Source organism: Neofelis nebulosa, chromosome 5 (genome assembly GCF_028018385.1).
Source record: "Neofelis nebulosa isolate mNeoNeb1 chromosome 5, mNeoNeb1.pri, whole genome shotgun sequence".
NCBI lineage: Eukaryota > Metazoa > Chordata > Mammalia > Carnivora > Felidae > Neofelis > Neofelis nebulosa.
Window position 1 is genome coordinate 97,069,164 of NC_080786.1, and position 26,570 is coordinate 97,095,733.

Here is a 26,570-nt window from a genome sequence, read left to right on the forward strand (position 1 = left end):
CTACTATCAACATTATGATTAATAACATAACACTAACATTATGTTGACTGTTAATTAGTCCCTGCCATTCTTGCTGCTACTCAGATCTAGTTCCTGAGCACATATAGAGATTTCAACAGAGTACCTGGTGCCATGTCAATAGATCTTGACCATAAATGGTAGTATAAGTAATCCAGAAGAAATAGAAGAATGATTTCAAAACAATGTCTTATTAATCTTCACTTAGATTTAGCTCTTCCTCTCTCTCTCTCTCTCTCTCTCTCTCTCTCTCTCTTTCTCTCTCTCTCTCTCTCTCTTTCCCTGTCGTATCATTTAACAGCCATATTTTGAGAGTCACTGTGAGAGAAGATGCCTCTTTTGTAATACAATCTCAAAGGTAGAATGCCCTAGGGACAGAGAGGGGTGGGAAAATGAAATACAGATTCTCTCAGGCTGTAGAGATGGTGCTTTTGAATCATGTGACTCTTCCTAGAACTCACTGTGTGACCTTCACCTTGAAATATCTGCGTGTCTCTCTAACTGAGGCTGGCTGTGAAATTTTAGAATTAAATTACGTGGTGGAAGTTGTAGTACCAAAGGTAATGGCCTTTAACTTCCTCTGTCTTCCAGGTCCAGACACCAGTTACTTCCTGTCCCTCCAGCCCCCTCCCAGGTCAGGGCTCTATGTAGTTTGGGGATTTCAGTGTCAGGTACCAATCTCCAGTTGGAGTAGGCTGAGTTCATTACAGTATTTCACAGATGGATTTTCATCTCAAATTCATCAAGTCTTGCCTTCATGCCCATTTTCTCGGTAACTTCTGAAGCTATTTTTAATGACTTGAGCCCTAGTCCCATTCACATCCTGATTGTTATTATGGTCAAGACAGGCCTTCAAGGAAAGGTTTAGGTGAGGGGGGAAAATGATGTGAAGAGAAAGGAGAAAAGCCATAAGAATTGGATATTATACAAGGATGAAGACCTTCTTACATCATTGTCCTTCAAAAGAAAGTCCTGAGGTGGGTGGGGGGTGGGGGGGCAAAGTACTTTTGGAGTTAGGAAACAAAGGAGTCAAGGTGGGGTAGAATGTGGGTGATGGCAAAGCAAACGTTGAAGTCAGAAAAAGCCCAATGATTATAATTCTCCATGTGAGAACTGTCCGTGTGATTTATAAGCATTCATCAGTGATCTATTGGCTTCTTGTCAGTGGGGGGAGGGGACTACTATATTTCCTTCAGCTAAGATGGATCTGTTTGATAATATGTGCTCCTTCAATTTGCAGCTACCAGAAGCCCCTATTTCACATCTGTATCCACAAAGGACATTTAAAAAAATAGACTTCTTTTGCTCTTTATTTTCATCTGCCTTAATTTCTTTTACCTCTACCCATAAAGACAAACTAGACAGCAGAGCCCTTTTCTTAACCCACTGAGCCACCCAGGTGCCCCTGCAGAGCCCTTTTCTAATGGTAGCTCTGATAGACAGTCCCAATACTTACATATTTACTTATGTACTTACTGTGTGTTAACTCTGTTATATCATACATGCTGTATTTATTAATTGCCATGTCTTAGAGGGCATAATTTGATCCAAATTATATCTAAATGCATGTAATGAGGAATTGTATTATAACGTGGTTCTGCTCCAGTGATAACATTTACATAATGCTGTGTATGATAAGACTATAAAGTAAGGGGCTGGGTTTTCAAGTAAGACTTATGGAAAATAGTCTCCTGACTTTACAGCCATGTCTCATGCAATAGAATATTCATCCTAACTGCATTATAATTTATTATGAGCACTTCTATTTCCCTCTACTGCTAGAACGAGATAAAGAGTAAACTCTGCAAACTATAGAGCACATTTTTTACTTCTAGAAGTTAGCATACATTTGATATTTACTTTGTAATGATTCAGAAGGTAACAAAATTTTCTTTAATTAGCTGTGCAATTGTTTTTAATTGCATAGCGAGTAAAAATTTTAGCTATAATTCTGAGCCAGGATTCTCAGACTAATTTTATTCTTTCAAAGGTATACCTAAAGGTAGCTTTATTTTCCCCTTCTAAATGAGAGGGGTTTTTCAGAAATAACAGAGACGCATAGCAAGAATCCAAACAAAAGCAAAATTTAAGATTGCTTCTCATCCTCACTCAACCAAGTGGTGAGGAAAGAGGAGAATCTGTAGTTTAAAAGAGGGGAACGAGTTATAGATGCGTGTACTTCAGCTAGAGGATAATTGCCAGTCACATACTGAGAAGAAGAAAAGATGAACCTTGTTCTTGCAACCTGAGGGTTTATAAAGCGTAGACAGTGACTCATCCAGTCCAAGAGGAACCCCAATTCTGCCAAGCGGATTGTAGTAGATCACAATGTACAGCATGGACCAGTTGTTATCCTCTGTCCAGGCTGCCCTCGGCTCTAACTGGATCTGATAGAAAGTGCTGAGGCATTTAAGACCTAAGCTGCCTGTGCACAGGTGTTCCAAAAAACAAAAACAAAAACAAAACAAAACAAAAACCTTACAAGTGTTCACAGATGGCATTAGTACCTCGATTTACACTGTTGTACCATAATAATACTGCATCATCTTGCTTTCAATTTAACACCTGTGGGTTTTAGGGGACCAACTACTGACTAGAGAGACCAGAGGGGTGTCAGATGCAAGAGAATCCAGGCCTGTAAAAGGAGTTTGCCCCAGAAATACCTGTTAATAAGCAAGGAATTGGATTAAACCGTTTCTGGAGGTTGCTGGATTTCGCCTAACAATGGGATTTATACAGAATGAAATGCCCAAAATTAAAATTATGAAATGTGATGGGGAAAAGGTTTTACTAGGCTCTCCCAAAGCTTACTGGGTATTCTAAATACTTTAGTCCGTTTAATAATCACAATTGTATGAGAAGATAGTCCTTATCCTTGTTTTACTGAAGAAACATATGGAAGCTCTTTGGTTTTTTTTTTTTTTTTTTTTTAATTTTTTTTTTAACGTTTATTTTATTTTTGAGACAGAGAGAGACAAAGCATGAACAGGGGAGGGTCAGAGAGAGGGAGATACAGAATCCGAAACAGGCTCCAGGCTCTGAGCTGTCAGCACAGAGCCCGGCGCGGGGCTTGAACTCACGGACCGCGAGATCATGACCTGAGCCGAAGTCGGCTGCCCAACCGACTGAGCCACCCAGGCGCCCCTGGAAGCTCTTTGTTAATAGTGAACCCTTTCAGGGCCAGACACTGCTCTGTATATTTAAAATTCACGCATTTAAACATTACAACTACCCATTGAAGTAGAAAATTTTATAGTCTTCACTGTACAGATGAAGAAACTCAGGCACAGGCAAATATCCTGAGAGTACAGAGCAAGGATCTGATGGAGCTAGAGTGAATGCAGAGCAGGAAGCTGACTCTAGCTCCTCAGCCTGAACCCGTAAATATGCCCAGTGCTGCCTTTCCTCCACTAGGTAACTTGCAGAAGCTGCTAAACTATGGAACCCATGACTTTTCCATTTCACTACTGACAAGGAAATGGAGAATCTTGAATTATGGTGCAATTAAGAAAATCATGATTTATTTTCTAAACCAATGGAAACTCTGGAAAGAACCTAGAAGAGTTATTTTCAACCACTTATAAACGTTCCTGGGATTGATCCTAGCTGTGACTGAGATAGAACTCAGTTCTTCCCTGGTCTTAGCCTCAATTCTGACCACTTTTTAAAATTTCTATCTTCTGGGACACCTGGGTGGCTCAGTTGGTTGAGTGTCCAACTTTGGCTCAGGTCATGATCTCACAGCTCATGAGTTCTAGCCCTGAGTCGGACTCTGTGCTGACAGCTCAGAGCCTGGAGCCTCCTTCGGATTCTGTGTCTCCCTCTCTCTCTCTGCCCCAACCCATTCTCATTCTGTCTCTGTCTCTCTCAAAAATAAAGAAACGTTATTTTTTTTTCTTAATTTCTATCTTACTGTTTTCCATTCATTTCTTCTGTGTGAATGGAGAGATGACACAATTGATGTGAAAACAAGAGGAACACAGACTGTCCTAGAATTGACAGTTTGCTGAGATAGACTCAGAACTTAATTTGGTGGTTGATTTCTGCTCTTTCTCTACTTGCTTTCCTCACCTGTACCACCTGCATGGATATGGGTTAATGCTTCTTAAAGAAAATGAACCTGAAGATATAGCAATACATGTATTATATATATGCTTATCTAAGGATGCATGTATGACTGGACAAGTGCTCACTACTGATAGTAAGAGATAAAAAACATGTCTAGGGAGGACTTTTCATTGCTTTAGAAATGACAGACTGTCCTGGCTTTATGATTTGCCATTGTGGATTCTTTTTTGCTCTTATAGGTGATGAATCATTCTAGTAGATAATAACCCAAACACAGAGAGGGTGCTTTGTCAACATAGCAAATGCAAATAACTGGTGCAAACTGAATATTTAAAGAATTACATGATTGATCAGAAAGTCTGGGTAATAATATATTTAGTGGGTGTCATCAGACTCTCTGAAGAGAGAAACTTTTTGAATGGTCTAGGGAAATCGATGGTTTTCCTTTATAGCCACTGCTATGTATAACTATTTTCTTCTTATCTACCATACTCTCATCATGATAGAATATGAATATGACCATAGAAATTATTTTATATCTTATAAAAGATGTAAATCATGTACATCATGATTTATGTACATCCACGTACATCACTTCATTTTATCCATGGAACTACCCTAAGAGTAGTTCTAGGGGGTTGGATCAAGTATCATTAGCTTTATTTTACTTATGGAAAACTAAGATACAAAAAGGGTAGATGAATTACCTGTGTTCTGAAAGTGAGAACTAAAATCAGTTATCCTGCAGGAACTAAACAGTATACCTTTTACCCTAACATTCCAACAGAAGTGTAAAGATTCCTAAATCGTCAGGACAGTAATAGATTCACTTGAATCTGGTTCCTGTGGTTTGCTGCCTCTCTGTTCTCACCCACTCTGGAATATATGTTGCTACTTGTCTGTGTGTGTTCATATGCATGGGTGCATGCAGGTACTTGTACATGAATGTGTGCAAAGCAGCTAGGGTGAGGAGAGATTATCATACCATGTAGATACTCTGTTGGTGATAACTGACTAAAATTCAGTAGGAATCTAGAAGAATAAATTATTATCAAACTAAGATCAGTTTCTGGTCCAAGAGGATCAAAACTAAGGGAGCATATATGCATAAGAACAAGAGAATGAGGGGTGCCTGGGTGGCTCAGTCAGTTAAGCGTCCGACTTCGGCTAAGGTCATGATCTTGCAGTTTGTGGGTTCAATCCCCACGTTGGGCTCTGTGCTGACTGCATGGAGCCTGAAGCCTGCTTCAGATTCTGTGTCTCCTCTCTCTCTACCCCTCTCTCACTCATGGTCTGCCTCTCTTTGTCTCTTTCTCAAAAATAAATAAACATTTTTTAAAAATGAACAAGAGATTGAGACCAAGAGCGTAGGCAGGGTTAAAAGCCAGAAATCAAGTCTAGAAGGAGGTAGAGATGGAGCAAGGCAGCGAAAGAGCTGAAGCTACTTGCCACAGACAAGACTAGCAGGTACACCTAAGGGTCAGCAATGAATCCCCACAATAATCTTAATTTCTGAGTTTAATCTCAGAACATGGTAATGAAGCAGAGATGACCCAAAATGGTTAGTAATTTAAAAATATTTAAATTTGGGGCGCCTGGGTGGCTCAGTCGGTTGAGCGGCCGACTTCGGCTCAGGTCATGATCTCACGGTCCGTGAGTTCGAGCCCCGTGTCGGACTCTGTGCTGACTGCTCAGAGCCTGGAGCCTGTTTCGGATTCTGTGTCTCTCTCTCTCTCTCTCTCTCTGACCCTCCCCCGTTCATGCTCTGTCTCTGTCTGTCTCAAAAATAAATAAACGTTAAAAAAAATTTTTAAAAATAAGTAAATAAATAAATAGTAAAAAATAAAAATATTTAAATTTGTTAACTAATTTGGCATATATTGTTTTTAATGTGTTTGCATAGTGTTCCTGGAATTCCTTATACTTAAAATAATATGATAAAGTCAGACTAAGAACTTCTGACTCCAGAGAGCCTACATTATTCCATCCTTTGCAATTCTTGATTTCACACACTAATGCTGGGAATGGACAACTTTAGGTCTTATTCCAAGAATATTTCCTTCTACATTTCATGATAGTGTGGTGGATTCAGTAAGGATTTTGTTTGTAGGGTTAAGTTTACACAGCAAACAGCATCAAAATAAAGGGCCAGCACATTGTTGAAGACTTCTTTCCCATCCACATCTTGAGTCATTACATGTCTTACATGTCATGTAAGGGAGAGTCACAAATGTGAAAAATAATAAAAGTTAATTAAAAAGTAGCTTTCCAATTAATAAAGGTTAATAATTTTCTTAAATCTCAAATTGCCCCAATTGAGTTGATTCTTCCTTATCTGTTCTGGATGTTACAGACCCATTTCTGTAGAGAAAAAAAGAAAAAGACTAAGGTTAAATGATTTCTCCAGCATTAAATTAGGAAGCAACCAGGTTATAGCTTCCCCATTCACCATCATTTGTGTACAGATCTTCCTTGACTCATGGTGTGGTTACCTCCCAGTAAACCCAACATAAGTTGAAAATATCTTAAATCAAAAGTGCCTCACCTACCGTACATCTTACCTAGCCTATCCTACTTTAAGTGTACTCAAAACACTCACATTAGCCTACAGTTGGGCAAATTCACCTAACACAATGCCTATTTTATAATAAAGTATTAATGTCTTATATAATATATTGAATGCTGTACCAAAAATGAAAAACAGAATGGTTGTAAGCATATCGGTTGTCCACCCTCGTGATGGCATGGCTGATTAGGAGCTACAGCTCACTGCCACTGCCCTGCATCTTGAGAAAGTAACTGACCATATATCAGTAGCTGGGGATAAGATTTATATTCAATATTCAAAGTATGATTTCTACTAAAAGTGTATTGCTTTCACACTGTTGTAAAGTCAAGAAATTTTAAGTCAAAGCATTGTAATCTGGGGACTGTCTGTGCAAGATTATCTTGATGTATAATTATGGTACTAAAGTAACACAGTGGGGTGCCTGGGTGGCTCAGTCGGTTGAGCGCCCGACCTTGGCTCAGGTCACGATCTCGCAGTTCGTGAGTTCGAGCCCCGTGTCGGGCTCTGTACTGACAGCCCAGAGCCTGGATCCTGCTTCAGATTCTGTGTCTCCCTCTCTCTCTGCCCCTTCCCCACTCATGCCCTGTCTCTCTCTGTCTCTCAAAAATGAATAAACGTTAAAAAATATATATAAAGTAACACAGCAAAGGGGCATGTTTCATTTACTACTAACTTATAACCACAGCATGACTAGACTTCATTGTGGTGTTTCTGTCATGAGCATGACTTACGATTCAGGGACTTTGCTGGTGGCAGTTAAGTGTCTATAAATTAAGATGCATATGCTTATGAAAAAAACACCATTACACTGTAGACGTTTGCCATATGCTACCAGATATTTAAGCCAAGAGACAGTGGTCTAACTCAGGGTTTGTCAGCTTCAGGCCTGTAGACATTTGGGGTATCTTTATTGTAGAGGTTGTCCTTTATGTTGGAGGATCTTTAGCAGCATCCTTAGCCTCTACCCACTCAATGCCACTAGCAACCTCCCCACTTCAGGTTGTGACAACCAAAAAATGTCTCCAGATTATTTCCAAATATCATCTGCAAGCACGATTTACCCCCACTTGAGAACCACTCATCTCACTATTCTTTCTTAATTTTTAAAATAAATCTCTTACCTATCCAGTTCCACTGCCCTGATCCTTACAATTAAGTATGAGGATCAATAACTGGTAAAAGATTGAGAAAATGTTCTCACTTATGATCAACGGATAAATACAAGATTATATTCTTCAGAAAGAAAGGAACGTTTGGATAAGTTCTAATGGTAAATTGGTACATTTTTAGCAGTAATGTTTGTTAAATATGAATAGATGTGCCCAGAGGCAATTGAACAGGCTTAAAATCTGGTAGATCTGTATCACTTATATCATGGATATACTGTCAGTAAATATGCTATTAAGAAATCTATTGCTACAGATTGAATTTAGCATTTCTTTTCTGCCTCCAATTATAGTCATCGTTTTAGAAGCAGGCTTATACAGTATGAGTAGAGCTGTTGATGTACCTGTTTGTATAAATGTACATAATATGCTTGGTATAAAGTGTTTTCAGAGATCCGATGCTTGAGATTTTTATGGGTGCATTGATTTTTTTGTGACAGTTTTATGGCTGCAGATATACAGAACGAGGAACATAAAAATGTGTTTGTTTGCCCTTCCTGTAATTTTTTCAAAGCTGATTTAAAAAACAAAAATCACAGGCCCATAGGTAAGGTAAGTAACCCACGTGATATTTGCAGATTCATGGTTAAAGTGGGCAAGCCAGTAAACATTTATCTACTGCTTTATGTTTCTTTTTACTTTTTCACATGTGACATAGAGTATGTAATTCCCAGGGATGATGTTTCTTCATAATGGAAACAATGAGCATACACGTTTCTGTCCTTCACTTTTATGTTAATACCACACTCAATAATTCTCTGTAAATTTACCTTTGGATCTGATACTTTAAAAAAAAAAATATTTTGAGAGGGGTGGGAGAGAGAAAGAGACAGAGAGAGAGAGAATTCCTAGCAGGCTCCACACGTTCAGTGCAGAGCTTATTGCAAAACTCAATTCCACAAACTGTGAGGTCATGATCTGATCTGAAATCAAGAGTCTGACACAACTGAGTCTGACCGACTGAGCCACTCAGGCACCCCTGTATCTGATACTTTTAATTATTTCTTAAGAAATGTTAAAATAATTACCCATTCATCTGCACTTCTTAGGTAATTAATACATATTTGATACTTGTTAAGTACCAGTTTGTTAAATTCAGTTTATTTATTCTACATTTCAGTGAGCGCCTACTGTGCACATGGTGGTGTATGCTGTTAGGTCCCTTGAGAGCTCCATAGGTGAATTCAGGAGGGTCACTGTCATTAATAAGCATACAAGGAAAGATAAATGCAAATAATTCTAATGCAATGTGGAGTACAGTGAGGTCATAAGGAGAGCCAAATAAAAGGATGGGATACTAATAATAGAAGATTTCCTAGAGAGATGTATTATATCCCCATGTTCTCAGTTGCCTGCCAAAAAAATCCCACCTGAAGTGGAGGGACATTCTCTGCCCCTCTCTTCTTGGCACCAACACCCACTCTTTTAAAGGAGCAGTCCTTTCTAAATCCTGGAATGATTTGCAGCGTTGTAAACTCCTGGAAGAAACACTCTATTAAATCTAAACAATACATAACACGTATAGATTTTTAAAATACATCTCTTCACACATTTCCAGCTGTAGCCATGGCTGATTTTGAAGATAAAGTCATTAAGTATCCATTTCTGAACTAGATTATCTGGTATTGAAGCAGCATTCTAGGTGGGGCGGGGTGGGGGGGGTAACTCATTATTATGTCATGATGGCATGGCATGAGAATTCTCATTTACTCTAGAGGAATGCCTAATGCACAGCTAAGCCAACTCACTTCCTATATGGGAGCACATGATGCTTTCTGGCCAGTCAGTGCATGCTGGGAACGTGGGTCTGCATTAAATTGGCATTTAACCATTTTTGAATAACTAGGTGCTCTGTGACTACTGTGTGTCACTAGTTATTTTCACTGAACAAAGATAAGTTCTACATGTTGAGATTATTTTGACTTTTTCAGTCTTTTCCTCTTGTGCACTTCTTATGGTTTGAAATAGTTACCACCTTAAATCAAAATATTAAAATTCTGAAAAGTTAAATTGGTTCTGAAACTATTATGTTTGCCGTTTTTCAGTATGAAAGTTTTGTAATGTTGTAAAAAGATTATTTTCTACTTTAGAGAGTCAATATATTTACTTTGAAACCACTGGCTACATTAAAAAAAAAAAAAAACCTTAAATATCTGGAGGAGTCGTTTACCTTTTAAAAATACTACATTGTTGGGAAACCTGACTGGCTCAGGGAATGGAGCATATGACTCTTGCTTGACCTCAGGGTTGTGAGTTCAAGCTCCCCACTGGGTGTGGAGCTTACATAAAATAAAAATTAAAAACAAATACTACATAGCCAAGATGTACATTAGTATCTTGGGTAACCATACTAAGTTAATAAAAAGTGTGAGTGTATATATGTGTGTATATATACATATATGTGTGTGTGTTTATTTGTAAGTAAAAGGTAAATTTTAAAAACAAATGTAAGAAGAAACATAATGTAAAAATAAGACGTTATATAGATTGTCATAGCAAATTTTCATATAATGTATTGTTTTGGTAGATGCACTTTTATGGGTCTGGCAATTTTGCTGAAATAGTCAATTACTTCTTTAGGTAAGATAGATCTGAATATTGTCAGAGAATAGTTTGGAATAATGATCTATGTGATAATTTTAACTTTCCCATGGATAAAAATTGCTAAAATGTCCAGAGGACCCTAAACACCTGACTTAGAAACTCTACCTTGTGCTCATAAGGAAATTTGTCCAATTCATTTGTGGATGCCGTAGGGTTTGGGAGAGGGAAGTGTAAAAGAGGTAATCGTCTGTCCTCCTCCCTGTGCGTGTGATGCTGTCACTTTAACAAGAGGCATTTATCAATACCTAAGATTACATAACATAAATTTTTGGAAGCACCTAAATGAATAGGGCAAAATATCTATCTTTAATTGATTTGTAGGCCATCTCTATGTAAAATATGTTGTATCATCTTTTTTTTCCAAATTGAACATATTAGGGCCATATTTGGGGCTAGACATTATTCAGAGTACCTCCCTATGATGTAGCATATCTGTTTCCTGGTGTGTTGAGCTGCCTAGATGAGAAAAGTGCAAGGAGATACATGATAAAGGTTTAAAATGCATTTACAGAGGTCAATTTCCATTCTTCTCAGTAGGAAAGAAGAACACAGTAAATCCATATCAATAACTTCATTTATGATATAGAAATGCAGCAAAGCAGCCTATTAACTCATAAATGATTCTCATTTAAGAAGTGCCACAAATACCATGAAGGGCAGAGAAATGATGACACAAAATAGTAGAACAGGAAAAGTACAGTCAGGTCTGGAAAGAAGCATCAAGCATCCATGAAGTTAGCTTTGTACTCCATCATGGAGAAATTCTAAATTATCAAGCACTTCTAACTAATCCCAACAATATCTTCATGGCAGAGACCCATATTGGGTAACAGAGATACCAAATGATGATTTCATCTACTTATGTTTATGAAAATAAATAAATGCAGAAGAAAAGAGACACCTGCATATCATGGAATTCAAGTCATTAAATAAAATTCTCGTGTTAAATAAAATATTAAATTCACTTAAAAATGATGGGATAAGGGGGTCTTTTGAACGATAGGTGAGGTATTTTAAAAGGATTCAGCATTTCTGCTTTTAAGCAAGATGGGTTGGCCTCTGTATAGGTACTGTAGACAGCCTGTAGATAAGGCATTAATTTCCTATCTATGCATAGGTACAGAATCTCTACAACTGGCTTTTTTGACCTAAGAGAAAACCTGGATTGGGCTCAGCTCGGAAAATAAAGAACATGGTATTTTAATTGTTCTGCTGTCGTGCTCCTGGCTTCTTCTCTATCCCTCATGCCTCAGAGTGCTGAGCAGATGGCTCTACAGTTGTGAACAGGGTCTGGGACAATCTCCCTGTGGGGCAGACATAAATCTTGCCAAAGGGATACAGAGAGAAGATTGTTGCTCAATTTTTCCATTTCCTGATTCTTGCTGAAATTGAAGGGGAAAACTATATTCCCCATGAAGCATTTTTTAAAATTTTTTTTAATGTTTATTTATTTTTGAGAGAGAGAAAGAGAGAGACAAAGACAGAGTGTGAGCTGGGGAAGGGTCAGAGAGAGGGAGACACAGAATCCGAAGTGGGCTTCAGGCTCTGAGCTGTCAGCACAGAGCCCGACTTGGGGCTCGAACTCACAAGCCACGAGATCATGACCTGGGGTGAAATCAGACGCCCAACCAACTGAGCCACCCAGGTGCCCCTCCCCATGAAGCATTTACCCCTTCTCAATGGAGAATCCATTGATTCTCCAGATTCTTTGCCTCTTTCTCGAAAGTTTCAGAAAGAGATCCTGTTAGGCTTTTAAAAATAAGTATTTATTAAAATAAACATTTTTTTCCCCTTCATCTTTCATAGAGTAGGAACCATGGAACTGGTTTATTCATCTCCCATAAAATATTGAACTCATTCTGATGTGTCGGAAATGCTGGTAGCAAGCTGTTTTGCCAGCAGACAACCTGCTGCCCTCAGCAGCTGGAACCAGACATAGGCAAGAAGATGCTAGCTTTGATTTCCCTGACACAATACCTTTCTTCTTACCTTTGGACCTGTTCACACACTTCTCACTCCTGGGAGAGGGCATTCCAAACCTGTAAGAATCCAAAGCAAATTCTGAAATCTAGTCTAATTTCTATAGCAGTGGGGCATGATTTAAATCTACCATCACACTCTTGTGGAAATTTAGGAAATACTTATGAAAGAATTCATACAATTCAAAACTCAGGAAATGTGCCACATTATCACTTGTCAAATTCTCAGTTACTAAAACAGATGGAGTTTTGCGTGAATGACCTTCTCCTAGACAAGAAGAAGAAAATCCAGTGGGAAGTCAATACCTATCTAAATTTATTTGCCTGCATTTTTCATACTGATTGTTTATGGCTAAACTGAGTCTAATATAATTATATCCATCCACTGAATGGTAGATAGATCTTAGGATAAATAGTGACAATACATAGGACCCTAAGAAATGGCATGGCAATAATTCATCCTGTATATAATTATCGTTCTTCATTGGTCTTATTGAAGGCAATGTGGACAATGAATGCAGATGCAGGTATGGCTAAGTTTCTAATGTTGTTATTCTGCTCTACCAGGTGCGTTGTAGAAGACAAGAACTCAAAGGTGGCCTGGTTGAACCGTTCTGGCATCATTTTTGCTGGGCATGACAAATGGTCTCTGGACCCTCGGGTTGAGCTGGAGAAACGCCATTCTCTGGAATACAGCCTCCGAATCCAGAAGGTGGATGTCTATGATGAGGGCTCCTATACTTGCTCGGTTCAGACACAGCATGAGCCCAAGACCTCCCAAGTTTACTTGATCGTGCAAGGTAAGAAAAGGTGGGATAGGTAGGTGGTAAGGGAGAGGTGAGAGAAAAAAATTAACATGATGTGTAAAATATTTGCAAAACCCTTTCTGAAAAAACCTTTCACATGCAATTTTGTGTTTAAGTATCTATTTTTTCTCTAAAAGGATAGACTTAAAATGAAAGGACTAAGGAGAAAGAGGAATCTTGCCACTGTGAGCCAGTACTCTTGGTAAGAATATTTTCTTCCAGCCCTGAGTATAAAAGCACATAGCAAAGGCTATGGCTGTTGAAATAATTTGGAACAAAGTAACAAGAACACAGACAATGCTTAGAACCATGTGAAGTCCACTTCATCAACTTTTAGGTACTGGATGACTCTTGCTGAAGGCTTGGTTTTTATCTTCAGCATAAAGAATATTACTAATTATCTGTTCTTGTGATAGTAAGTATAATTTGGAAATAAAAATTTTCAGGGGCCTGATATCCTCTCAGCTGGCCAGCTTTCTTTGTAATTTATATCTCCATTTAATGGTAAGTTATTTGTGAGCAAATCTAATGACAAGGATTTACAAAGTTATTGGGGACAATCTGCTTCTAGACTGGGGTTCCTAAGGGCACATCTGAGTCATGGTTTTATAGGACAAAAACCGTAAGTGGCATACACATGCCCCCAAACTATAGCTCTCATGGGTCCCTTTCTCATAATTGCAGAATGAGAACAAAGCTGATCAGCTGCACAGTTTTATTGCAAGCGAAGTCAAACCACTAGCAGTTCCAATCCATCTATCAGAAAAGATCTAAGCACTAACAAATATTAGGGCTGTGTTCATGTATTCTTGATTTACAATTTTATGTAAATTTAATGCAAATTAGGCATGGCCCTAGGGCTCCTGTCAGGATTCCAGTGCAGTCAGTGGTGTGGGAAAGTTTGACTGTAGCTTCTATTAATGTGTTATGGAATTGATTATTGCAGCGTTTAAATTATTGCTCTCCCAACTCCTCTGATTAATAGATTGAAACTGGAGTAAAATACATCAGAGACTGCCTGGTCCAGAGGTGGTTTAGTCATGTGACCTCTATCTTGGTCCATTTGCGATGGCTGACAGCTTCATTTTATTGCTTGTAAAAAACATGTCTATGGACTTGCAAATTTCCTATCATAGTCAAAACATAGAATGTTTTCCTCGTGGTTTGGTACAGAGTGCTCGAGCTCCATAACATGGTACATCAGGGCTTGGATCTCAGGCAGCCCATTTAAACGTGTAAACATAACCAGAGATGTGTAAATACGTAAATGGGTTAATTTACCAGCTCCCTCAAAACGACAAGCACACATATATTCTCTCTCTGTGTCTCTCTGTCTCTGTCTTTCTGACTCTTTCTCTCATGCACACACACACACCTACCTCAAAATAAAAATAGTTCTACCATATGCAATGGCAGAGGAAGCCTAGATAGCTAGTTTTATGGCCAGCTCCATATTACATTATGAGATTCCTACACAATTTTAATACCTTTATAGCCTTTAATGTCATTGGAAAGCCCTAGACACCACAACTGGAAAATGTGTATGTGTATTATACTAAGTAAAATTGGGCAATTTGAGTATTATATTCCTTGGATTCTAGGTGAGGAAACAGACTTTCCTTAAATTTAAGTTACTTGCTCCAGGTCACATAGAGAATTCAGGGAGTAAGTTGGAGCCAAGCAGGCCAGGAATCAAATCTGAAGCACTTTCTACTGGAAGGGAATTTTTTTGATAGCTTTAAGAACTAATAGATTTGTGTTTAAATCCGCTGTTAGCACCAAATGCCCCATGTCCTTCCCCCCCCCCCATTTTTTTCTTACTTATCTGCATACATTTTAGTTATGAACTAAATGTGCTAATCCTGAGAGGGTTGGAGGTGCAGCATAAGTGAAATTAACTTAAATTATCTTAATATTAAGTGATGGAAAAGAATCTACTAAGTGCATTGTACTTTTATTCTGTTGTGTAGGAGAAATTTTTGTCTACCCTTTACCATTCTTCTAATGGTCTAAGAATTAAATTGACATGAAATAGATTAACAGAAAAAATAAAATTTAATTTCATATGTATGGGAAATCCACATAAACATGAGAGTACAAAGACAGCCAGGTAAAATGAGTATATATATATATATATATATATATATATATATATATATATATACATATATCCCAGAACTAAAGAGAATGGGCTGCTGGACTGAGAAGAAAATGGAAGGAAAGCAATTCACAGGAAAATGAAAAAGAGTCAATGTTTGGTAGCAAATATTACTGGGCCATTCAGAAACAATGGGACATAGAGAGGTCGTTGATCAACAGTGCTTACAAGGTTCCTCCTTATTGACCACACCTAGTTCATATTATACTGTAGTTATTTATGGTGATAGCTCTCTTGCTGGAGCAGATCCTCCACCTAATTTTTTTTAAGCAATTAAGGGGAAGGTCAACATTTCTTCCCAAGTCTTTAGGTCTGTATTATTTTTAATTCCAATAATCTGCATGCCAAAGGTACACATTTTGGTGCAATTCTTTATGAAAGCTGTAGTTCTTTGTCCCATTTGATTCTAATAAAATTATTATTAATTAGATGTTAATAACTTTATTAAAAATGTGCAAAAGCTTAAACTTCAGAGACAATAAGGAGTCTGCCCAAGGCTGCCTGTTCTCTTAGGACAGGGTTTCAAACCCGTATCTATGTGATTTAAGATATTATTGTATTTTTTTAAATCACATTGCTGTGGAAAAAATAAGGAGCAACAAAGCCTATACTTATAAGAAATATGAAGAATGGATCTTCTCCTCCTTGAGACTGAGTCATGAAGGGGGATTTTTCTGACAAACTATATGGACGTTGCCATTTTATATCTTGCACCAGATGGCTGATCCACTTACCCTTAGGGCATTAAATGTGGTGATTATATCAGTGGTTCCATCTCCCGTGCTGCTTGTTCGTACTGTTTCCTCTGCTTCCTACTCTGTGCCTCAACCCTATGTGTTCATCACATCAAAGAATCTGTTTCTAGGTATAGCTGCCACTCTTCTTCCCTCCAACCCCATCGCACCTTCCTTCAAAATGTAAGAGTCTTTTGAATTTTTCAAATTCTGCCTTGCTCACTCTCCATAGTTTCTGTGAATCCAATTTAACTACCCATTAAATAAATACTGCATTCTTTTTCCTTGCTTAATGGTGAGGCCACCTTTAGCTCTAAGTTGCTATGAGATATCAGTAAAGAATAGCAGTCAAGAATGTGGGCCTTGAAGTCATACTTCCTGCTTCGTATCTCAGTTTTCTTTCTTTCTACTTAAATAATTTTGGTGATAAACTACTTTCTTTCTCTAAGGCTCAGTTTTGTCATGTGTAAAATAGAGATAAAATTCAAATTTTAAGTCTGCCTAAGCCTATTGTAAGGATTAAATTAGATGATCTATGTAAGTGCCTAGCCCTGTGTCTGGATATCGTGTGTTTTCTTTCACCCATTAAGATGATAATAATGGTGACTGGTGACGGTGATGATGGTGATGATGGTGATGATGGTGTTATGATAACCATGTTGCTGCTGCTGCTCCAGTATTTGTCAGAAGGCTCACTTTTGCCCTGGGGGTACTACCCAGAATCTAACAGCTGCTTCCATGTATTGCCTGTTACCCTTGTGATAGGCTATTTCAGCTTTTATTTTAGATCCCTCCCATCCATTTTCCTGAGTTGTCCTTTTCCTTAGCATTCAGTCTTTGGCTTTACTTATTTAGGATTCTAAAAGGCTTCTTAAACCAACATCACTTTTAAATTCTTAGTTACATTTATTAAGAATATTTAAGGAGAAAATTCAGCATGCTTCAGCAACACTTGGAGTGTTTGCTAAATTTTAGATTGGTGAAACTCCCCAGAATTTCTGATTAAGTAGTTCTGGGGACAGGGGCTAATATGCATTTCTAACGTATTCTCAGATAATAATGATGATGCTGGTATAAGGACCACACTTTGAGAACCACTAATTTAGAAGAATTGTATACCTTAAGAACATCTGGGGAAATATTCATTCGTAATTTCATTTAATTTCAGATAGTGTTGTACCCCCAAATACTCCTAAAGTGTTACACCCCCCCCCCCAAATACTCCTAAGATACTGCAATGATATCCCTGGGCATAAGATAGATGATAGGTAGATTGACAAAAACCTCACATTTCATGGTAATATCTTAGGCCCTCCAAAACTGCTTACCTAGCTTAGTTTTGTCGAAAGAAATTCTCCTCTCTTCCAAAACTGTCCATTTTCAGGTATCGAGGCTAAAAAGAAAATGTTGAGACATAAAAACCACTCTAGATTTCAAAAATCTCAACTTTATAAATTTTTAAGTATTTATACTTTATGTTTCTCAGGTTTTGTTTTCTCAATTCCTTTTCTATGTATCAGCACCATATTAGTGACTATTTAACATCTCCCACATTTTTCTCTAAGTTTTTATCAGTTCATGAGGGTCATTACACATAAAATATCCAGTGTTGAAATAAATATGCTGCATGGTTCACTAAACTCAATATTCAGCTAAATGACATCTCTACACACCTTCCTCATGAGATATACAGGTGAAAGTTTTGCATCAGCAAATATACAAATCAGTAATGATCTCTGGGTTGACTTGTGATTAGTGATATTAAATGTTGCATCTGTGGAAGCAATGAACATTCAAATATGAACATACATTTGAGATACTTAATGAATGGTGGGACTCATATCTAAAGACAGATATTTTGGTTTCCACACCACTTTCTTTACAGATTCTGAGACAAAAGATTAAGAAAGAAAACATCACTATTAACGTTAATAAAATAAACAGAGCACTTTGACACATTTCCTATTAATAATGTATTTTTCTTCTAGAAAGTTTATCCACCTATGGTGTGTTTTATCTGATCATGCCACAGATGAAGGCACTTGCATTTACAACGTTTCTCTTTGTGTGATCCTCACTTAACCTACAATAAAGTCAACATTTTGGTTTATTATACTAGTCAAAATATAGATTCCTGTGAACCATTCCCAGAACAATTGAACCAGAATCCCTGGGAATACAGCCAAAATTTGCAAATACACTGCGTTCTGCAGATGATTCAGATATTTGTGAAAAACCAAGATCTACTATGCTAGGGATCTAAGCAATTAATGAGAGGAATTTGCTACTGCCTGCTTGCTCATTTTCCTATATAACACAGCATCAAATTGTGTCTAAAGTTCTGTGGAGCAGGTACTAGAGCCTTATAATAGAAAAATAAAATAAAATAAAATAAAATAAAATAAAATAAAATAAAATAAAGTAAAATAACCTATGTACTTCTAGAAAACAGATGTCCTTGAGTGCTGGGAATAGTCGCCCCCAGAGTGCAAATTTTTTTTAACTATAACATTAAGAATCTCCATGTATATGTAAATGCAAAGGATACCCTAACATGACAGGATTTTTAAAATGTGAGACTTATTTTTAAATATCCCATTCACCATCCCTTACTACATTAATCATATTTTCAAATTTTTATTACATTATTCTTGAGCCAGCTATCCATACAAGAATGGTAATTTCCATGTTGTATCTTTTGCTTTCTTTTCATGCTATTCTAATTTGATTACTGGTGTTTTAGAAATGGCCTCATCTGCATATAATAACATTGAGGATATGTTTTTTTAATTGGTTTTTGAAATGTATTTCTAAGTTAATATTTAAATTTCACTGTAATATTAAATACAACGTCAGACATTTTTCTCACCACTGTGACTCAAGTCATATACATTGATTCTGAGAATCTATTACTTGTAAGGAAATTTATTGCATAATTACCTTAATTAAACCAATATAATTATGGGAAAAATATGAAGGTGGGACTTTCTTTTAAGACCATGTTTGGCCTTTTTTTTTTTTCCTTTTTCGAATCCACACACTTAAAAAGCCCAATTTCTTGTACCTCATTAATTTTAGAATATCTATATTGACTTCCAACTGTAATGTCCATAGATTCCCTTTTAATTTAATAATTAAAAATTCAAATATTAGAAACACAAACTTATTTTTTTCATGAATATTAGTCTAGAACTTATTGTTTCTAAGATTTAAATTCTTAGAAACATTTTAAATCCTATTAAACATTCTAATTCTGATCTAAATGTATTACCCAGAACTCCAAGCAAGTGTCCTTTTTATATCTCATAATCTATCTTTTTTTCCCTTCTTTCATTACAGTGTTTCCCTTTTATCCCAAGTTTTTTTTTTTTTTTCCCATAGTTTTATTTACCCACAGTCAACTGTGGTTTGGAAACAGATGATCCTCCTTCTGACACATAGTCAGAAGGTCAATAGTAGCCTAACACTACATCACAATGCATGTGTAATTCACCTCACTTCATGTCATCACATAGGTATTTTATCATCTCATATTATCACAAAAAGGATAAGTATAAGAGAATAATTTATTATGAGGGAGAGAGAGAGAGACCACATTCTCATAACTTTTATTATAGTATATTGTTATAGTTCTATTTTATTATTAGCTATTGTTTTAATCTCTTCCTGTGCCTAATTTATAAATTAAACTTTATCATAAGTGTGTATGTATATATGTATGTATGTATAAGAAAAAACATAATGCATGTAAGGTTTGGTACTATCCATGATTTCAGGCATCCACTAGGGGTCTTGGAATGTATCTCCTGCAAATTAAGAAGGGGACTACTGTACTTACTTTATTCTCCTTTCCCTTCCATCTTTCTTCTTTCCTTTCTTTAATTAGCATTATGTTGCATTGATTATTTTTTCAGTAACTTAACATTGCCTACAAAAATTCATGTAAAATATTTGCTACTGCATTCCAATTGAACTTAGCCTGGAGCTCTTTACATTTTTAAAGCAATCTAATAAAGAATTTTAAATCTTCTTCAGTTGGATTTGATCTAGGGTTAATTCTGTTGGTTATTGAGAATCTTGATGATTAACTGGAATTCTCATTTGGAGTTTCTATGCTGAAGTGTGCTATTTTTCCTACTCCTCAGCTTAATTTTTTAGACAATATAGCCTCTTGATTGGCTATTAAAAGGCCAGGTTCTGACTATTAGGACATCAGTATCTACATTAGCCATCAGAAAGGTAATGTAATATAGGAAGAAGTGAAAGTTTGGGGCTAAAATATTTGTGAATAGTACTTTATTGGGGAGTAGAAATTTTTATTTACCTTTCAAAGTTCTTCTAGTTAATCTAAGAATCATATTGAATGAAACAAATTAGCAAGAGAAAAACAAATGTTTAACAACATGTATACCTTCTGTATACATGCAAGAGACCCAATAATACTGAGTAACTCCCCAAAATGCCCAAAGCTATCACATTGAATGCCATCCTCGGCTTATGACAAAAGGTGTTGTCAGTGGGGAGCCAGTTGTGGAAGGTTACCAGGAAAAGCACAGTAAACCAGAGTTAAGATTGCTGTGCAGATCTAAGTCATGCCTTCTCTAGTAATAAGAGTTTCTAGAGATTTAGAATCACCCCCCTCTTCCTGGTACATCAAAGGAGACACCCATAAAAATGGAGATTTTCCTTTTTGTATGTAAATGTCTCTTACAAAAAGATAACTTCTACTCAGTTTTCAGAGCTTCTATTTTGTTTGTGGTTTTAAGTTGATATTCCACCTGTGGGAAGGATTCAAATTTCATTTAAGTCAAGCCCATCCACTCAAAATTAATTACTATTCCCAAGTTCTCTATATGTATCTGCAGTCCACCTTTTAGACATGAAATTAAATCAACTATTTACATCCACATGCTTTCTGTTCTAACCTGCATTTGTCCTTCCTGAAGATGACAAAACAATACGGGAATAGAGACAAAGTTATTTTAGAACCCAGAGTTGGCTCCATGTAAAAACCCAAACTCCATGAAAAGAAGAAAGCCACCTGAAGACAGATGCCAATAAATGATCAGCTATATTCAAATCTTGAATCATTATACAATTATACTAATTTTAATGCATTATGGTCAGAATTTAATGTTGATTAGGATGATTTTGGGAGTGGAGATTCATTCCATTTTGGAACTGCATATGCTAGTTTAGATACATCCAATGTATACTACAAGTTATTTTCCTTACATTTACATAATATCACATGGGACAATTTACAGATGTGCTAGTTTTTACACAGATATTTTACCTATTAAGATAAGGATAGCTACCTTTACAAATATCCTAAATAGTACTGTAAGCTACCCTAAACTTATGTTTTCTATACATTACCAAAAACAAAACAAAACAAAAAAACCTGTGTACTTTTAAAAATAATAAAGGCAACTTTTTGAATTAATATATTTAACAGTCAAGAAAAATGGCATATATATATTTATATATATTTTAAGACAGAGGTACTTTCATTGTTTTAAGCTTGCTCTATTAGGTAACATTTATTTTTTGCACATTGAGATGATTTGGGTTATCTTTTTTTTTAAGATCTGTGTTCATTTATTTAATGTTTATTCATTTTTGAGAAAGAGAGAGAGACAGAGCATGAGTGGGAAGGGGCAGAGAGATACAGAGGGAGACACAGAATCTGAAGCAGCCTCCAGGCTCCAAGCTGTACACACAGAGTGAGTTGTAGGGCTTGAACTTACAAACCATGAGACCATGACCTGACCCCAAATCCGATGCTTAACAGACTGAGCCACACAGGTGTCCTGATTTCGTTGTCTTTTTTTTTTTTTTTTTTTGAGAGAGAGAGTGAGAGAGAGAGAGAGAGAGAGAGAGAGAGAATGAGCAGGGGAGGGGCAGAGAGAAAGAGGGAAAGAGAGAATCCCAAGGAGGCTCCATGCTGTCAGCACAGAGCCCAAAGCAGGGCTCACTCATGAGCCATGAGATCATGACCTGAGCTGAAATCAAGAGTCAGACACTTAACTAACCAAGCCACCCAGGCACCTCATGCATTGTCTTTAAAATTTGTCAAGTCCTAGGTCTGCTTCAGTGACAAAGTAAGAAACAAAACAAACAAACAAACAAAAAAACAATAACAAAATACAATAAGGTCCTTTACCTTATTTTGAATCAAAAAGCTACTAGGCAAGCTGGAGTGTGGTGGGAAAGCAGCCATACTCAACCTGTGCCAGGGCCCACCCAAGTGGGGTACAAACACCAGAGGTCACAGGGCTCATGAATGATGGACATATGCATGGGGAGGCAATCATGGAGGATTAGGACCCTAGTTACATGCAAGAGAATTGAAAAAGTTAGTAAATATCTTGAGGATAATGATAACCAGTTTTTCATGGTGAAGAGAAGTATAAATATGCAAAAGGAAAAGCCTAAATGAACAGAGTAGTGTTGGATTAAAATTGGAGTTACTAGTGTTTATTCATGAGTTTTAATGGAATAAATAGGTAGGATAGGTAGATAGATAGAAATATATATGTATATGTGTGTGTGTGTATTTTTTATCCTAGTCAATTGAGAGAACCTTGGAGCACTTATACTCCAGTATCAGTGAACATACCTAGCATCCAGTTGTTGGTTTTAGAATATCACCCTAACATAGGCAGTAATTTCTTTGACATCAGCCATATCAACATTTTTCAAGATATATCTTTTAAGGCAGGGGAATGAAAGCAAAAATAAACTATTGGGACTACATCAAAATAAAAAGCTTTTGCACAGCAAAGGAAGCCATCAACAAATCAAAAAGGTAGCCTAATGAATGGGAGAAGATATCGGCAAATGTCACATCCAAAAGGGGGTTAATATCTAAAATATATGAAGAACATATGCAATGCAACACCAAAAAAACACAAAAAAATCTGATTAAAAACAGGCAGAGAACGTGAATAGACATTCTTGTAAGGAAGATGGCCACAGACCCGTGAAAAGATGCTCAACATCATTCATCATCAGGGAAATGCAAATCAAAAACACAATATGATATGACTTTATATTTGTCAGAATGTCTATTATCAAAAAGACAAGAAATAACAAGTGTTTGTGAGGATGTAGAGAAAAAGGACCTCCCATGTGCTGTTAGTGGGAGTGTAAATTGGTACAGCCACTGTGGAAAACAGTAAAGAGGTTCTTTCAAAAACTAAAAATAGAAAGACCAAGCAGGAGTTAAGATGGAGGAGTAGTAAAGGGACCCTATGCTTTCTTGTCCCTCAAACACAGCCAGATAAATATCAAAATATTCTGAGCATCCAAAAAATCGACCTGAGGACTGAGAGATCAAATTCCACATCTAGATAGAGAAAAACAGCCACATCGTGTAGGTAGGAGGTGCTGAGAGTAGACCTGGGGGAGAAAAGAATTGCAGGTGCTGTGAAGGGGAGGGAGCCCTGATCACAGAGAGAGAGAGAGAGGGAAGGAGGGATGGAGGAAGGGAGAGAGAGAGACAGACAGACAGACAGATAGAGAGACAGAGAGAGAGAACGCAGTGCACAGAGGACTGCACATGAAAAACTTTTCCCCACAAACATTGACTGGGAGAAGGAGAGAAGCTATCATAAGTTTTTATAAGCAGTGGAGCTCAAAGTCTAAAGTTTTAGAAATTCATGCCATTGGTGGGGTCATACCTGGCAGGCTTAGTGGTGCTCCTGTGGGAAAAGAGGAAAGAGGAGAGAATACAACCAACACTACAGAAATACAAACAATTTTAAGAGAATATTAAGAAAAATTATGTGCCAACGAATGGGACAATCTGAAAGAAGTGGATAAATTCCGAGAAACATACAAACTACAATAACTGAAACATGAAGAAATGGAAAATTTGAACACATTCATAATCAACAAAGAAATTGAATCAATAATCAAAAATCTCCCAGCAAACAAGAGTTCAGAGCCAGATGGCTTTCCAGGTGAATTCTATCAGACATTTAAAGTAGAGTAATACCTGTTCTTCTCAAATTATTCTAAATAAATAGAAATGGAAGGAAAACTTCCAAGGCCAGTATTACTTTGGTTCCAAAACTAGACAGAGACCCCTCTATAAAGGTCTATAAAGGGTTGGCCAGTATCCCTGAAGAACATCAATGCAAATATTGTCAACAAGATACTACCATGTTGAATCCAAAACATTATGCCTACTACTATTTTCAACAAGATACTACCATGTTGAATCCAAAACATATTCAACATAATGTTGAATCCAAATTTTACATTAAAAGAATTACCACAATTAAGTGGGATTTATTTCTTGGCCTAGGGGTGGATCAATATTTACAAATCAATCAATGTTATACAACACATTAATAAATGAAATGATAAGAATCATATGATCCTCAATAGATGCAGAAAATGCATTTGACAAAATACAGCATCCATTCTTGATAAAAACCCTCAACAAAGTAGGTATATATGGAACATACCTCAACCTCATAATGGCCATATACAAAAGACCCACAACTAATATCATCCTCAATGGGAAAAACTGAGAGCTTCCCACCTAAGATCAGGAACAAGACAGGGATGTCCACTCATACCATTGTTATATACCATAGTACTGGAAGTCCTAGCCTCAGAATCAGACAACAAAAAGAAATAAAACACATCCAAATCTGTAGTGAAGACGTCAAACTTTCACTATTTGCAGATGACATGATACTCTATCTAGAAAACCCAAAAGACTCCACCAAAAAATTACTAGAACTGATACACAAATTCTGCAAAGTCACAGGATATAAAATCAATGTGCTGAAATCTGTTGTATTTCTATACACCAGTAATGAAGCAGCAGAAAAAGGAATGAAGGAATTGATCCCATTTACAATTGCATCAAAAACTAACATACCAAAGGATAAACCTAACCAAAGAGGTAAAAGATCTGTACTCTGAAAACTATAAGAAACTTATGAAAGAAATTGAAGAGGTCACAAAGAAATGGAAAAACATTTTCTGCTCACGGATTGGGAGAATAAACATTATTAAAATGTCTATACTACCCAAAGCAATCCACATTTTTAATGCAATCACTATCAAAATACCACCAGCATTTTTTACAGAGCTAGAATAGCTCACAAAATAGCCTGAATAGCCAAAGCAATGCTGAAAAAGAAAAAACAAAGCCAGAGGCATCACATTTCTGGACTTCAAGCTATAGTACAAAGCTATAATCATCAAGACAGTATGGTACTAGCACAAAAACAGACAAGTAGATCAATGCAACGGAATAGAAAACCCAGAAATGGACCCACAACTATATGGTCAACTAATTTTCAACAAAGTAGGAAAAAATATCCAAAGGAAAAAAGACGGTCTCTTCAACAAATGGTGTTAGGAAACTGGACAAGAATATGCAGAAGAATGAAACTGGACCACTTTCTTTCACCATATACAAAAATAAATTCAAAATGGTTGAAAGACCTAAATCCTTCAAAATCCTAGAGGAGCACATAGTCAGCAACTTCTTTGGCCTCAGCTGAAACAGCTTCTTTCTAGGCATGTGTCTGGAAGGTAGGGAAACAAAGGAAAAAATGAACTATTGGGACTTCAAGACAAAAACTTCTGCACAATGGAAGAAACAATCAACAAAACTGAAAGGGAGCCTATGGAATAGGAGAATATATTTGTGAATAACATTTCTGATAAAGGGTTAATAACTAAGATATATAAAGAACTTATCAAACTCAACACCCCCTGAAAAACAGTGTAGTTAAGAAATGTACAGAAGCCGTAAACAAACATTTTTTTTTCCTAAAGAAGACATCCAGATGACTAACAGATCCCTGAAAACATGCTCAACATCACTCATCATCAGGGAAATATAAACTAAAACCATGATGAGATACCACCTTACACCTTCCAGAATGGCTGAAATTAACAACAGAAGAAACAACAGTTGTTGGCTAGGAGAAAGGAGAACCCTCATACACTGGTGGGAATGCGCAGTGGTACAGTCTCTCTGGAAAACAGTATGGAGATTCCTCAACAGGTGAAAAATAGAACTACCCTATGACCCTGCAATTGCACTAGTAGGTATTTACCCAAAGGACACAAAAATACAGATTTGAAGGTGTGCGTGTACCCCAATGTTTATAGCAGCATTATCAAGAATAATAGGGTGCTTATGTGGCTCAGTTGGTTAAGCATCTGACTCTTAATTTGGGCTCAGGTCATGATCACATGGTTTGTGAGTTTGAGCCCCACATCAGGCTCTGTGCTGACAGCACAAAGCATGCTTGGGATTCTCTCTCTCTCTCTCTCTCCCTCTCTCTTTCTCTCTCTCTCTCTTTCTGTCTCTCCAAAAAAAATAAATAAATAAAATAAAAAAGCCATTCATGAAGCTTCAATAATATAAAAACATTGAAGAATAAATTAAATAAACAACATAGAGAACCTAATGCAGAAATCAATATTACTA

The 26,570-nt window shown here is 36.9% G+C and overlaps 1 protein-coding gene across 5 annotated transcripts in view; it reads left to right on the forward strand.

Moving 5' to 3' along the window:
• Positions 1-26,570, forward strand: part of LSAMP (limbic system associated membrane protein) — a 653,847-nt gene that overhangs the window by 330,394 nt on the left and 296,883 nt on the right. For all 5 annotated transcript variants that reach the window (XM_058731340.1, XM_058731341.1, XM_058731343.1 and 2 more), the window contains exon 2: positions 12,972-13,204. In XM_058731340.1, the coding sequence (XP_058587323.1) occupies positions 12,972-13,204 (233 nt within the window). The remainder of the gene's footprint in view (positions 1-12,971; positions 13,205-26,570) is intronic.